The sequence below is a fragment of the Tupaia chinensis genome, unplaced genomic scaffold (assembly GCF_000334495.1).
Source record: "Tupaia chinensis unplaced genomic scaffold, TupChi_1.0 Scaffold000182_1, whole genome shotgun sequence".
NCBI lineage: Eukaryota > Metazoa > Chordata > Mammalia > Scandentia > Tupaiidae > Tupaia > Tupaia belangeri.
Window position 1 is genome coordinate 1,827,799 of NW_006159657.1, and position 13,966 is coordinate 1,841,764.

The following is a 13,966-nucleotide window of genomic DNA, read 5'->3' on the forward strand; positions in this document are numbered from 1 at the left end:
GGTGTTACAAGAGCCCCAGAAGAGGAGGAGCCATGGTGGACCACAGTCCCTGGGAGCAAGCTAGAAGAATAAAGGCCAGCGTCCTCTGTCTCCTCCCACTCTATCTTTTGCTCCTTCTGGCTAAGCCCAACTGGGAACCAAAGGGTCCAGAAGAGGTGGCCTGTAGAGGGCAGGACACATCACAGGGCAGCTCGAGAATGGATCTGGGTGTATGAATGCCGATGATAATGCTAGCAAGGGCAGGCAGGGAAGGCTTCTTAGAGGTTGTGACCTGTATGGGACTCACTCTATTTAGACAACACAAAAGTTCTTCCTGGCAGAGCATACAAATCCCTACCACAAGCAACCCAGGGATCATGTGCGATTTTCCCCTCCGGGAAGCCTTTGAGGAAGGACACGCACTTCTTTGAGCTAGCTTCAAAGCTGGATAAACCAGACTAGATAATGTCTCAAGGTCCTTTCTAGCCCAGGAAGTCTCTAGCACTTTTATTTTTTTCCAGTTCTTAAATAAAGCAAAATTTTATTCTCAGTCAGTAGAAAGCCCAGAACTCAATTTCCAAAATAATGCTCTCTTTACAGACATTTTAAAACACACTTAGGTTGCATAGTGAATAGAAATTTTTAAATCACATACTTGTGTGTGTTTGCTTGGCCTGGCCTTTGCAGGAGTTAAACTCACGCAGTAGCCAAGGGTGGCAGGCTTCTGCAGGGAGGAGAGAGCCCTGTATCTGGTCCAGAGCTGTCAATCAACCAAGACCTGAGGTTTGGAAGGGTGAAGGGCCTTGTCCAAGGTCACACACCACTCACCACTCCCAGGACACTGATGGAGGAGGAGGAGCCAAGGACAGCAGATAGAAGCCTGCAGATTTACTGAGCGTGTCTACTGCTACGGGACACCGACACCGTCAATGTCACAAACAGCGACCTCTAAGCCCTTGCCCTCCTCTGGAGCAGACAGCTGAGCTCCCCAGAGAAAATAACCCACTTAATCACACTCTCCCAGGGGGGGATTTACCAAAGACAGGCTGTCTTCTCAGCAGGCAGTGTGCCTCAGTGGGGGATGTGCTCTCTGCAGCCTGTGTCCTCTACAGACAAAGGGACTGCAGACTGCTGGGGAGGCAGGAAGGCAGCACTGGGTAAGATGCATGTGCTCCGATTGCAGCTCTGCTACCTGCTGTGTGAGCCCGACACAGTCACTTCACCTCTCTGGGCTTAGCACCCTAGCTGTCAAGTAGAGATACAGTGGTACCTCCTCGGGGTTGCTGAGTGACTACTTGTGAAGCCCCTCTCACGGCCAGACACCCAGCAAGCATGGATGAACGTTTACTCCTCATGCAGAACACTCTCCGTGGAGCATCGAGCACGCAGCAAACAGCAGGTAAGGCATCTGCTGTCATCATCCTCACCAGCAGTTAACCATGGCATGAGGACGACAGTGCAGAGATACAATTCAGTCTCCAGGCACCCTCGTTTCTCTGCTCAGATGTGACCTTGCTTTAAGAAAACCCCAAATGCAAAGCCCTAGCAAGCACAACTGGGCGGCACTTAGTCACCGCAAACAGTAACTCACGACTCCCAGCTGGAGCCGCTAGATGCGGCACTGTAAATACTGGCCCCTCCTGGGCATGGGGACCACAGTACCTGCTGGCCAGTCTGGCTGCCAGCTTTGGGGGAGGAAGCTGTCTGGGAAGAGGACCCTCTGGACTCCCTGTGCAACTGAGCAGCTGTGGCTGAGGGGGACTGAGTCTCCGAAGTCCTGCTCACCTTGCCAGTACCCTGAGAGTCCACCCTGTCAGGGAGAGGAGGAGAATTCCCAGGAGTTTTCATTGCCAGAAAACCCAAAGGGTCACCTCAATATCGGCTGAGATCTATTTTTTTAATTAAAAAAAAGTTTTAAAAGGTTTTGCCATGGGCACATGTACTCACCAGATAGAGAGAGAGAAAGACAGTGACAGGAAGTGAGAAACCACCCCCTGGAGGGATAGTCACACCACGATCCCTCCTCCAGGGTCTTTGGGACCACACACACACGCCCGGCATAATTTCCAAGCCACCAGGTCTGGGACTCAAACTACAGTTGGCTCTGTGCGAGTCCAACACCTTAACCACCACACCACCTGCAGGCCCCTCTGCTGAGATCTAGAAAGTGACCCTGGGCTTGGGGCAAGCCCAAGGAGATTGCCAAGGAATGCCTTCCTTCTCTCCCCGCTCTCTTTCCTGTGCTTGGTCCTCTCCCCCTCCCCGCCTTTGCTCACGTGACAGGTATCTGCTGCACACCTACGGGGGCCACACACTCCATGAGCTGCAGATTTGTTTTTTCTCTCTGGGTGGACACCACCCTCTGCCTGTACCCCGAGCATCTCTCTCTCCGGCCCACCTCATCCCAGACTGCCGGCTGGGCATGTAGGTCTTGGTTCACATGGAATTTCGTACTGCTGGCCTGCACACCGCACCGTGCCAAACACGGAGAAGCACCGTCCCTGTAGCAGCCACGACTAGAAACAGAGGTCACGCAGCAAGCACGCAGTGAGCGCTAGCTGTTACTATTCCGCACTGGGCTCTGCGCTTGCAGCCTCACAAGCCCACCTTGCTGTACTCACAGCAATGCTGGGAGGTGGGGACAGTTTTCCTTCCAGTGGTACAGACGCAGAAATGGGGCCCAAAGAGCCGAAGTGATTTGTCAAAGTGCTAGTGTCTGGAGGCTGGGATTCAAAGCCAGGAAGCCTCCAGAATCCAGTCTCCAGAACCATGACCAGTGCTGGTGGCTGTGCAGCGGCCCTGGCATCCTCCTTCCAGATATAGCCATTTTCTGTTCCAGTGTTTGGTGGAGGCCATGTGACCCTCACAATACTGACGGCAGGTTCTTTCTAGAACTTGGATCTTGAGCAATGTGGGGCAAGGCTAGAAAGATGGCGGTGTTCTGACAGCACAGCTGATTGGCTCCTGCTTCCTGGCCAGAACCGTCCCCTCCAGCCATCCCCTCATGTGTGTGACTCTCCCACAGCCTTCCAGTAAATTCCATTTTGTCTAAGTTAGCCAGACTTGGATTCTGTTGCTTATAACAGAAGCTTCCCATTCAACCACACTGCCTCTCACGTGACTGGTACAAGATGCCCTCTTGTCACTCTGGCAGGAGCAGAAACCCTCACTCCCTTAAACATGGGCAGGAGGGGACAGAGAGAGAGCCCGATACTCACGTGCCATCCACTCTCTCCACGCCATGGAAGAAGCTGATGCAATCCGACGTGTTTCTCAGGTTGAAGCACTTCTCATCAATAAACTGGGCTGAGCATTTGTCCTCAAGGTCCCTCTCCAGAGCGTGCTGAGCATCTCGGTTATCCCTGCAGGGAGGAAGGATCTGTCCCCAGACTGCACATTCCCAGGATCTCCACCCACGGCCAACAGCAGCTGGGTGCCGAGCCAGGCTACAAGCCACATGCCTGGCCTCCCAGGAAGGTGTCTGTGTGCACCAGGTGGCTTCTCAGCGCTCTTCCCACCTGATGCCCACACCATGCACCCAGAACCTCCTCCACTCCCGGCAATTCAGACAGATCTATTGTCTAAAGTGAAGGGATGGGAAAAGTTACCATAAAAGGTCAAATGATAAATCTGGTGGTCCCCCTACCAACAAGGATGCATACAGTCTGAGGTACACGGTGGACGCCTGAAACCTTGGGCAGCACCGACCCTGTGTGTGCTGTGTTCCTCCATCAGATAACCAAGCCGGCTGCATGGAAATGTGCAGTAGGGCATACAGCATGGACACACGAGACAGGGGCGATTCACGCCCCAGGCACACCCCAGACCACCGAGGAGATTTCACTGAACGGTGGCAACTTAAAAGTTGCAAATTGTTTGTTTCTGGAATTTTACACGTAGTGTTTTTGGATCACAAGGAACTGAGATTGGGGAAAGTAAAACCACAGAAAACGGAATTTTGATTTCGGGCTCTGTGGGTCAAATGGTTCCTGTTATAACTACTCAACTATGCCTGAAAGCAGCCACAGGTCACATGTAAGTGGATGAGCATGACTTCGCCCCAGTAAAGTTTAATTTACAGAAGCACACGATGGGCCAGATGTTTGCCCCCAGCCGTGGTTAGCTGACCTGATTAGAAGGGACAAATTCAGGGACCAGCAGATGGCGTAATGGTTACATCACTAGACTCCCACTTAGTGGACGGCAGTTCAAGCCCCAGACCTGGTGGCTTTAACTCCCACCAGGCACATGTATGTGCATGCCCAAAAATCCCAAAAGGAAGCTGGAGGAGAAGGGATTGCAACTTGGCCATCCCCCCTGGGGGTGATTTCTCACTTTCTCTCTCTCTGTTTCTCTCTGTATCTCTGGTGAGCGCAAGTCCTATAGCAAAAACCTTAAAAAAACAAAAAAAAGCGTACAAATTCACACTCTGGACACACACTGTATCAAGTCAAATCACTTAAAATCATTGTGTCTGGTGCTGTGCTGAGTACAGGGGACATGGATGAGATCCGGGGACAGCTCGGGGCCCAGGGCTTAGGAGAGCTGGACCCCACATGGCCGACCATGTGGATCCAGTGCTATACCTAGCCACTTGAGAAACACGCTGGGCAGCCAAGCATTCCCAAAGCCCAGAGAGGGGGCCGAGACAGGGGAGGGATGACAGTGAGAATAAGCCCCATGGGGAGTGCTTGCTCTCTCTCGCACTCTGTCTGGCAAGCTCATGTGCCCTTTGGCAAGTTGAAAGAAGTAAGACACAATCACTGCCTTCAAGTAGCCGCAGACTTGTACAAATAAAGGGAACAGCAGAGTGCAAGGGTACAAAGTTACACAGCAGGAAACCATTCAATCAGGCAGGGTGGTCAGGGTAGGCTTCTTTTTTTTTTTTGGGGGGGGCTTCTTGAAGTTCTGAGCTGGATTTTCATAAAGAATAATAGACATTTTGGACAAAGTGGTATGGAGGAATGAGAATGTCAGGCTGAGGACACCTCACATGCAAAAGTAGAGAAACCAGTGGGACCAGCAGATGGCGTAATGGTTACATTGCTGAACTCCCAGGTAGTCAACCACGGTTTGAGTCCCAAACCCAGCAGATTCAAACTCATGCCGGGCGCGAGTGCATGCTTGACCAAAATCTCAAGAGGAAAATGGAGGAAAAGGGATTGTAGTGAGGCCATCCCCCCCACCAGGGGGGTGAGGGTGGTGATTTCTCACATTCTCTCTCTCTGTCTCTCTCTGTCTCTCCAGCGAGCACATGTACTATAAAAAAAAAAAACTCTAAAAAAAAAAAAAAAAAAAAAAAAAAGTAGAGAGGCCAGAAACAGCATGTGTTCAGGGACTGTAAGCAGATCTTTAAAGCAGGCGAGGCCAGGACTGGGTGGAGTCAAAGACTGGGTGGGGTCAGAGACTAAGTGGAGACTGGGACTGGCTGAGTGGAGTGAGAGACAGTGGGGTCAGCCACTGGGCAGAGTCAGCAGCTAGGTAGGGTCAAGGGCTGGGTGAGGTCAGAGAACAGATGGAGTCAGGGACTGGGTGGAGGAAAGGAGAGGGAAACGGGGTGGAGCCAAGGCTAGAGCCTAGTGCTGGGGTCTGTGGAGAAGCTTCGACTTAAAAACCACTGTCCAGAGGCCAGCAGGTGGTATGATGGTTGAGGTGTTGGACTCCTACATGGCCGACAGAGGTTTGAGTCCTGGACCTAGTGGCTTGCTTTCTCACTTTCCCTCTCTCTTGCTCTGTCTCTGTCTCTCTCTCTGGTGAGCACATGTGTCCTATAACAAAAATTTTTAAATAATGATTATAATAAATAAAATTAATAAATAATTTAAAAAATACACACTGTTCGGAATGTGGAAAGCAAACATGTCAGAGCATGAGAGGGAAATCAAACTCCAGATAGTTAAGAATCATCTTTGTGATTCTTGCCAAGTACAAAAGTACCAGTAGTATTTTTTTTTCTTTTTTTTAAGAGAGATTTTTGCTATAGAGTTCATGTGCTCATTGGAGAGATAGAGAGTGACAGACAGAAAGTAAGAAATCACCCCCCAGGGGTGATGGCCATGCTGCAATCCCTTCTCCTCCATTCTCCTCTTGGGATTTTGGGCACACATGCACACTCGCCCAGCAAGAATTTGAAGCTGCCGGGTCTGAGACTCGAACTGTAGTCAACTCCATGGGAGTCCAGCAATATAACCATTATGCCATCTGCTGATACTCTGGTATTATTATTTATTTATTTTTCTTTTTAAAACACCACTTGTAAGTAAAGCAGAAATTTTACACTCCTGTCTTTAAAGGAAAACCAAGAACCCTCTCCATGAATAGGTCACCTTAGATATAAACACTAAATAGACACTAGATCCTAACTATAGCATCTATTACCGCCAGAAGATACTAAATCTTAACCTTTCTCTGTTTCCCTGTTGACTGAACGAACAGGAGAGCAGTCAGTGTTAAAGACACATGAGCAGTGGCCAGGACTTTTGCCTTGAAGCATTGAGAATTGTAAGACAGTACAGAAGACGATTTCCACTAAGCAAAGTATGTCCAGACCCCAGCTAATGAGTCGTCCCACACTAGTTTCTCTCTCCCCTTCTCCATTCTCTCTCTCTTTTCCTTACCCTTTCTGCGTCCCTCCTCCATCTCTCTAATCTTTGTCTCTTTCTGACTCTTTGTCTTGGTTTGTCTCTGTCTCAGGGTCTCTGTGTGTGACTCTCCCTCCTGGCTTTTCTCCTCTTGTCTCTCTCTCTCACTTTTCTTCTGTGCTATGAGTACTAGCTTGGGGTTCAATTAGGCCAGGAGTAAGGAAATTAAGTCCTGATGGCAGGTTCCTCGGGATATGCAGGAGGTCATGTCAGGGCAGGAGGAACCGTGCTCGGGCCCTTGTGGCCTACCCAGTTGGCAGAACCTTAGAGAAATGAGGCCCCATCCTAATGAACTGGAATGTGAAGAAAGTCCAGACTGTGGAAAACAAACATGTCAGAGCATTTGAGGGGAAGCTGGGGGAGCCCCAAATCCAATTGGTCTAGCTGCTTGGCTCTGTCCCCCCTACCTGGCTCATACTGAGGACCCAGCCAGTGCCAAGGCTCATCTTGCTGTCACCCACCAGAAAAAAACCCAGGCTCAGCTCCTTTCCTTTCAGGAAGCCTTTTCCACTTTGCTGGTGCCTGGTGCAGCAACACCACCTTGTCCTGATGTGGGCCTCAGGCCTCTCCCAGGAAGTCATGAGTAGACAGCCCAGCACTGCCATGGAGGCCACCTGGGTGGGTGGGTCAGCAGCCAAGTGTCCCCGAGGGAGCAAGGACACATGGAGCTCTGCCTGGCTAGTGAAGCTCTTGTGGTTCCTAGTTAATTAGGAAAATATGGCCCCTGCAGCAGCAAAAGCTGTCCCCCCACTCAATGGCAGGCATCCTTTGACAAACAGGCCATCGTCTCATGGCAGACGGTCTCCATCCATCTGTTCTCATCCTCTCTGCTTCTCTCTCCCATGGGGCCTTTCATCTCTCTCACTCTTCCTCTATCTCCATGTCTGTCCCTCTGCATCTCCTTGGTTTTCCTTGTCTCTGTCTCACCTCTCAATTTCTCTCACTATCTGACATACTTCTCTATGTGTGACTTTGCCCCTGTTGCCCTGCCCTGCATAACTATGTCTCTATTGATATCTCCATGTCTTTCTTTTTTTGTCTCTGTCTCTGTGCCTCTCTTGATGTCAGTGTTTATTCTGTGTCCATGTCTCTCAGTCTCAGGACTGTCTCCATTGACCTCAAGTCTCCCTAGTTCTCTCAGCTCCCCTGCCTCTATTTCATGGTCTGGGATCACACAGCAACCTCCCTACCCCTGTCTCAGGATTTGTCTTCTGAGGTCCAGCTCTCCAATTTCAAGCCTGGGCTTTTGTTTACTTTGTCAGCTCACAATGTCCCATTTCCCAAACTTCGGGCCTCTTGTTCCACCCCATCCCCCGCCCCGCCCCAGTGCCATGTCTTACCATATCCCTATATCAGCAACCATCTCTTTCTGTAAATCAGATATCATGTAAATAAGTGCAAGAAAGAACAGAATAGAGAGCCCAAAAATAAACCCATGCACTTATGGCCAATTGATTGTCAATAAACATGCCAGGAACACAGGAGAGAAAAAGGATAGCCTCTTCAATAAATAGTGTTGGGCAATTGGAAATCCACATGCAGAAGACAAAATTAGTTTCCTACCTCATACCATATACAAAAATCAACACAAAATAGATTAAAGGCTTAAATGTAAGATGTAAAAATGTTAAACTTCTGGAAGAAAATAGAGTGAAAGCTTCATGACATTGCTCTGGGAAATGATTTTTTTTTTTTAAGTATGATTCCCAAAGTACAGGCAACAAAAGCAAAAATAAGCAAATGGAATTACATCACACTAAAAACTTCTGCATAGTAAAAGAAATAATAAATGGAGTGAAGAGACAACCTACAGATTGGGAGAAAATATTTGCAAACCATATATCCAATAAAGGATTAATAGTCAAAATACATAAGGAAGTAAAAAAAACTCAATAACAGAAAAGCAAATAACCCATTTTAAAAATGGGCAAAGGACCTGAATTAATGTGTATCAAAAAGGATATATATGAATGGCAAACAGATATATTTTAAAAATCGTTCATCATAACTAATCATCAAGGAAATACAAATTAAAACCACAATGAGCTATTACCTCACACCTGTTAGAATTGCTATTTTCAAAAACACTAAAGATAAAGATAACAAACATTGGTGAATATGAGGAGAAAAGGGAAAATCCTGTTTACTACTGGTGGGAAGATAAATTAGTACAACCACTATGGAAAACAGTATGGAAGTTCCTCAAAAAAAATAAAAATACAACTACCATATGATCTAGTAGTCCCATTATTTGAAAATGAGATTAGTACTATATATTGGGAAATATTTGCACTCCCATGTTTACTGCAGCCCTGTTCACAAAAGCTAATATATGGAATCAACCTCAGTGTCCATCAACAGATGTGAGAATAAATATGATATACATATATACACAACAGAATACTATTCAGTCTTTAAAAAGAAGGATATCCATTTGCAACAACATGTGTGAGCCTGGAGGACATTGTGTTGAGTGAATAATCCAGGCACAAACAGGCACATGATCTCACTTACATGTAGGATATAAAAAAGTTGAAAAAAGTTGAAATAATAGAAGCAGAGAGTAGAATGGTGCTTGCCTGGGCCTAAGGGTTTGGAACTGGGGAGATGTTGGTTATAGGCTATAAAATCCCAGTTAGAATGAATAAGTTCAAGAAATCTACATTGTGATTCCATTTAGGAAAGGAACAACCCAAGGCCCATCCTGAGATGGATACCAAACTTGAGCTGTGAAATATTGCTTTCCTTGACTAAAAATGAAAATTTTCTGCTGAAGCTTCTCCCTCTAGATTCCTTTCTAGTGGGAAAGGCACAACCCCAGGCCCATCCTGAGGTGGATACTGAACTTGAGCTGTGAAATACTGTTTTCCTTGACTAAAAATGAAGATTTTCTGCTGAGACTTCTTCTTCCAGATTCATTTCTAGTAGCCTCTTCACCCTAAGTGTCTAGACAGATCCAAGTGAACAGGATCCAAACATCTGAATATGATTAGGATCAGAATATTCCTCTATTCCCACTGAATCTTACGCACAAAGAGTGACAACAGAACGGAAGAGAGATTACAGATCACCTCCTCCTGCATGCCTCTGAATGCTCAGATTGAACTTCAAGAATTAGGAAGAAACGTACAACCTGTTGGATGACTAGAAATCACCACAGGGTCACAAGAAAAATGGTAAAGCAAGAAAATACCTCTCCTCCAAGGAGAAAGAATAACTCCTCTTCACCCTCAGACAGTACAATGAAACTCATAGAAATGTCAGATAAAGAATTTAGAATATTCATAGTGACAAAGCTAACAGAGATGGAAAAGAAGAGAGACAATGACTGCAGAAGAGGCAGGAGAAAGAAGCTGATGAGTTCCAGGAAGTGAGGAAATTTTTGCAAGATCTAAAAGAGATCTAATACATATTATAAAAAATAATCAAATGGACCTGATAGGGATGAAGGCTATAATACAGGAAGTCAAAACCTCCCTTGAAAGTATTAAAAGCAGACCAGATCATACAGAAAATTGAATCTCAGATGTAGAAGACAGAATCACTGGCCTAGAAAAATCCACCACAAAGACTGAGAAAATTGCCCCCCCCCAAAATGAGACTAATATATGAGAAATACTAGATACCATCAAACATCCAAACATCTGGATAATTGGTATCCCAGAAGGCGAAGAGACTCATAAAGGCACTGATAATCTATTCCATGAGATCCTGGGAGAAGACTTTCCAAACCTAAATAGGCCTTCAAAGATCCAGTCCCAAGAAATATAAAGGACCCCAAATAGAATCAGCCCAAGAAGATCTCCTTCTAGAGAAGAATGAGAAGCGTAGACAAAGGAAGATATAGTAAAGCAGAGTTTTATTGAAAGAGAAGAGCTCTGGACAGAGAGAGGTTCTGAAAGAAGGTTGCCAGTATGGACCTTTCACCAAGGATTTTTGTCTAGCAGTGAGGAAAGAATGGGAAAATATATTCAAACTGTTAAGGGAAAAGCAATTTTAACTAAGAATACTGTACTTGGAAGATTATCCTTCACATGGGAAGAAAAGACAAGAACATTCTCAGATAAACAAAACCTTAAAGAATTTACCAACACCAGACCAGATCTCCAAGAAGTTCTCAAGGGAGTGCTATACCAGGAAAATTAAATACAGACACACAGAAATAAGAGTTAAAATACTAAGAAAATGGCCAACTTAATCGTAGGGACAAGCCTGGAGTTGAATATTATCCAGAATTTAATAGGGAAGATTGAACCACAACAGAAGATAGATTAAGTATATGAAACCAAACTGGTGAAACAGAATTTTATGACTTTTGACTAAAAAACATTGCTGATTTTCTCTAGGCTTTGTTTTCCAGTTTTAAGGATTTTCTGTCCTGTCTTGAGGTGCCGGTAGGTTCATGTACCCACTATTTGAACAGAATCCTAACCTCTTTCCTGGCTTTAAGTTTTAAGCAAAGTTCCTTAGCACTTCTTTGATTTATTAAAGCTAAAACTGCTTTCCTTGAAATTAAAAAATTAATTTTAAAAGACCTATTTAATGACCATAGTAAGCTATATAGCATCATTTAGGTGCTACCTTATCATATATCCATTCTAATTAGAGTTTCACACCTAAAGTCAGACATGTATTCACAGATACGTATATACCAGCTGAATTTGCTATAGAAAGTAGTTAGATTATTTAAGAAGTTTTGTGAATCAATAAAATGTGGGGGGAAAAAGGAATAGAAAACAACTGTAGACACCTAAGATAGTGTGGGAGAAGGGTGGGAAATGGCAGAGGGTGAGAAATAGGGGGAAAATATATATATACATATATATGTGTGTGTGTGTGTGTGTGTGTGTATGTGAAACTAGAAATGAAAAATTATTGACAATAACATGTATGATTAAGCCCCTATGCAGTATATTCTGGATGAGAAATCACATTTTATATGCTGCGATGGGGCTTGGTGAATGAATGCAAATTAATTAATTAATAAAAAAAGAAAAAGAAGTAAATAAATGGAAAAAATTTTAAAAGAAATCTACATTGTACAACACAGTGACTGTAGTTGATTACAATGTATTGTATTCTTGAAAATTACTGAGAGATTTTTAAGCGTTCTCATCACAGAAAAATGAGAAGTAATGCGAAATAAAGTACATGTTAATTAATGTAACCATTTCACAATATATACGTATTTTAACACACCATGTTGTACATGATAAATCTTAAAAATTGTATGTCAATTTAATAAATATATTTAAAAAATAAGTTTATGAAAGATGCAATCAGTCAAAGACATCAGCTTGCCTAAAGCTCTCTAGTTGTTAAAACTAGCCTGTTTAAATATAAATATCTAAGGTTTCTGTTGTTGTTGTTGTTGTTTTCTAGCAAATTAATGTACAGACAAACAGTAGGTAACCAGTGGTAATCCAGGTGGCAGGTGCCGTTCTGAGAAGTCAGGACAGAGACACACAGGTGACTGGATTCACCCCTTCCACTGTGGCTTCCACTCCTGCTGTTTGCATCTGCTTTGTGCATCTCACACCAATGTCTCCCTGGGTCTCCTCAACTCATCTGGTCCTGACTACAACCTCTGATCTTCAGGGCAAAGATTTTTCTGCAATGTCTTTCTGCTTTTAAACATTTCCCTGGATGCCATTTGTTCCTGGTGGTTCCCTCTTATCCTTGAGACCCAGTTCCAACCCCTCATGGGAATGAAAGGACTGCTGCAAGGGGAGCTGACTGCTATTTCTAGGGCACGGCAAATCAGACACCAAACTCCCAGAGTTGACTTGGAAGCTGTCTGATCTCTTCGCTGCCCACCCAGGCTACCCACATTTGTCACACAGTGGGGAGCACAGCCTGGCAAGGCTGGCAGCCTGCCCTTTGCTATGTGTCTCTGTGTCAAAAGTCAGCAAAGAGGGAAAACCAGCAGAACAGCGTGCCCTTAAAGAGTTACAGATAAGGGCCAGGTGGGGGCTGGGTCCTATGGCTTAGCTATAGGCCCCAAGCCCTGTAAAACACAAAGCTCCCTTTAATTATGAGAGGGGCCTCCTGGCTTGTCATGATAGCAATTACGTAATCTCCCAAGAACAGAAAGCTGATTCCTTTGAAGATTCCTGGCTGAAGGCATCCACCAGTTCTCTTCTGGAGATGCCCCAGCTTTTTGCCTTGTTGCCTAACCCCACCCACCCTCTGCCAAGTTCAGAAATCACATGTAGAGGCCATGGCCCAAGAGGAGACTTTGTGAGGTCAGTTTCCTTTTACCAGGGCCCTTGCTACAAATAAGAGTACCCAGTGATGCACTGGCTCATGAGAGCTGATTGTGCACGTCTTAGTGATGCTATTTCATTAAACTCAAAATCGGCCACTGTGGTAGCATTTACACCAGAGAAATTGGCAGATCCTACAAATCAAGACTTTATTTTGTTCCTGAAGGGCTGTTTGTAAAACATTTACCAAAACATCTCTGAGCGAAAGAGCCATGCAGAGACAAACGGGCTCATCTGGCTTGCCCACAGAAACTTGGGAGTCCAGACGCAAACCCCAAGGAGAGGGGAGATAAAAGAGCCCTTACCGCATCTGGATATCAATTCTTTGAGCTAATTTTCTCATCCGTTCTTGGCAACATTTTAGCAAATCTACTTCCTGAAATGAAAAATGTCAGAAAGAAGGGGTGCCCTTTAGAAACTCACAGTCCTGTCTCCCCAGTCAGAGCCCTCACCCCTCGCCTCTCACTGCTACCCTCAACCCCACAAGATGAAACGTTAGGTGGGGTTCCTGCCACATGATCCCAGGGTCAAACAGCTAAAGGTCAATTGTGGAGGCTTCAGATTCCATGCCATACTTTCTTTTCTTTTCATACACTTTCAGGCTAAAAGAAGCTTACACACCAGCTGTGTGCCAAGTGCTCACTTAAAGGCTATTTCATCATTAAATTAATCATGCATATGAAGTGCTAAAGTATATGGCATATGGTAGGTGCTCAATAAACACCAGCTTTTATTATTATTCTTGGTGTTACTATGGTTAAGTCTGTTTTGGAAATGAAAAGAACAGGGAGGTCAAATGATTTTGGTTATCCTGATTCCTAAACTACAACCAAGGCCCCCATGCTTTCTGAGCCCTAACTTCCCTTGGAGTGACAAGTGTGTGGCTTCTCCTCCCAATAAGCAGTTCAGAAACCTCTCTGACCAGCTGGCCCTCCCTTCTCCCTGGTGGGCTGGGTAGACCCAGGAGATGCCTCACCTGGATGAGGTTTTTCTCCACGTTGTCATGGACCAAATCAATCCCGATCCTCTTCTCCCGGAGGTATAGACACTCCAGGGCCACCTGTAGGAGAGGAGGAAAGA

The 13,966-nt window shown here is 45.4% G+C and overlaps 1 protein-coding gene across 1 annotated transcript in view; it reads right to left on the minus strand.

Moving 5' to 3' along the window:
- TEKT5 (tektin 5) overlaps positions 1-13,966 on the minus strand; it is a 51,763-nt gene that overhangs the window by 33,321 nt on the left and 4,476 nt on the right. Inside the window, exons 2-4 of the mRNA XM_027771059.1 lie at positions 13,863-13,946; positions 13,192-13,262; positions 3,198-3,341 (exon numbers count right to left, since the gene is read on the minus strand). Of these exons, the coding sequence (XP_027626860.1) occupies positions 3,198-3,341; positions 13,192-13,262; positions 13,863-13,946 (299 nt within the window). The remainder of the gene's footprint in view (positions 1-3,197; positions 3,342-13,191; positions 13,263-13,862; positions 13,947-13,966) is intronic.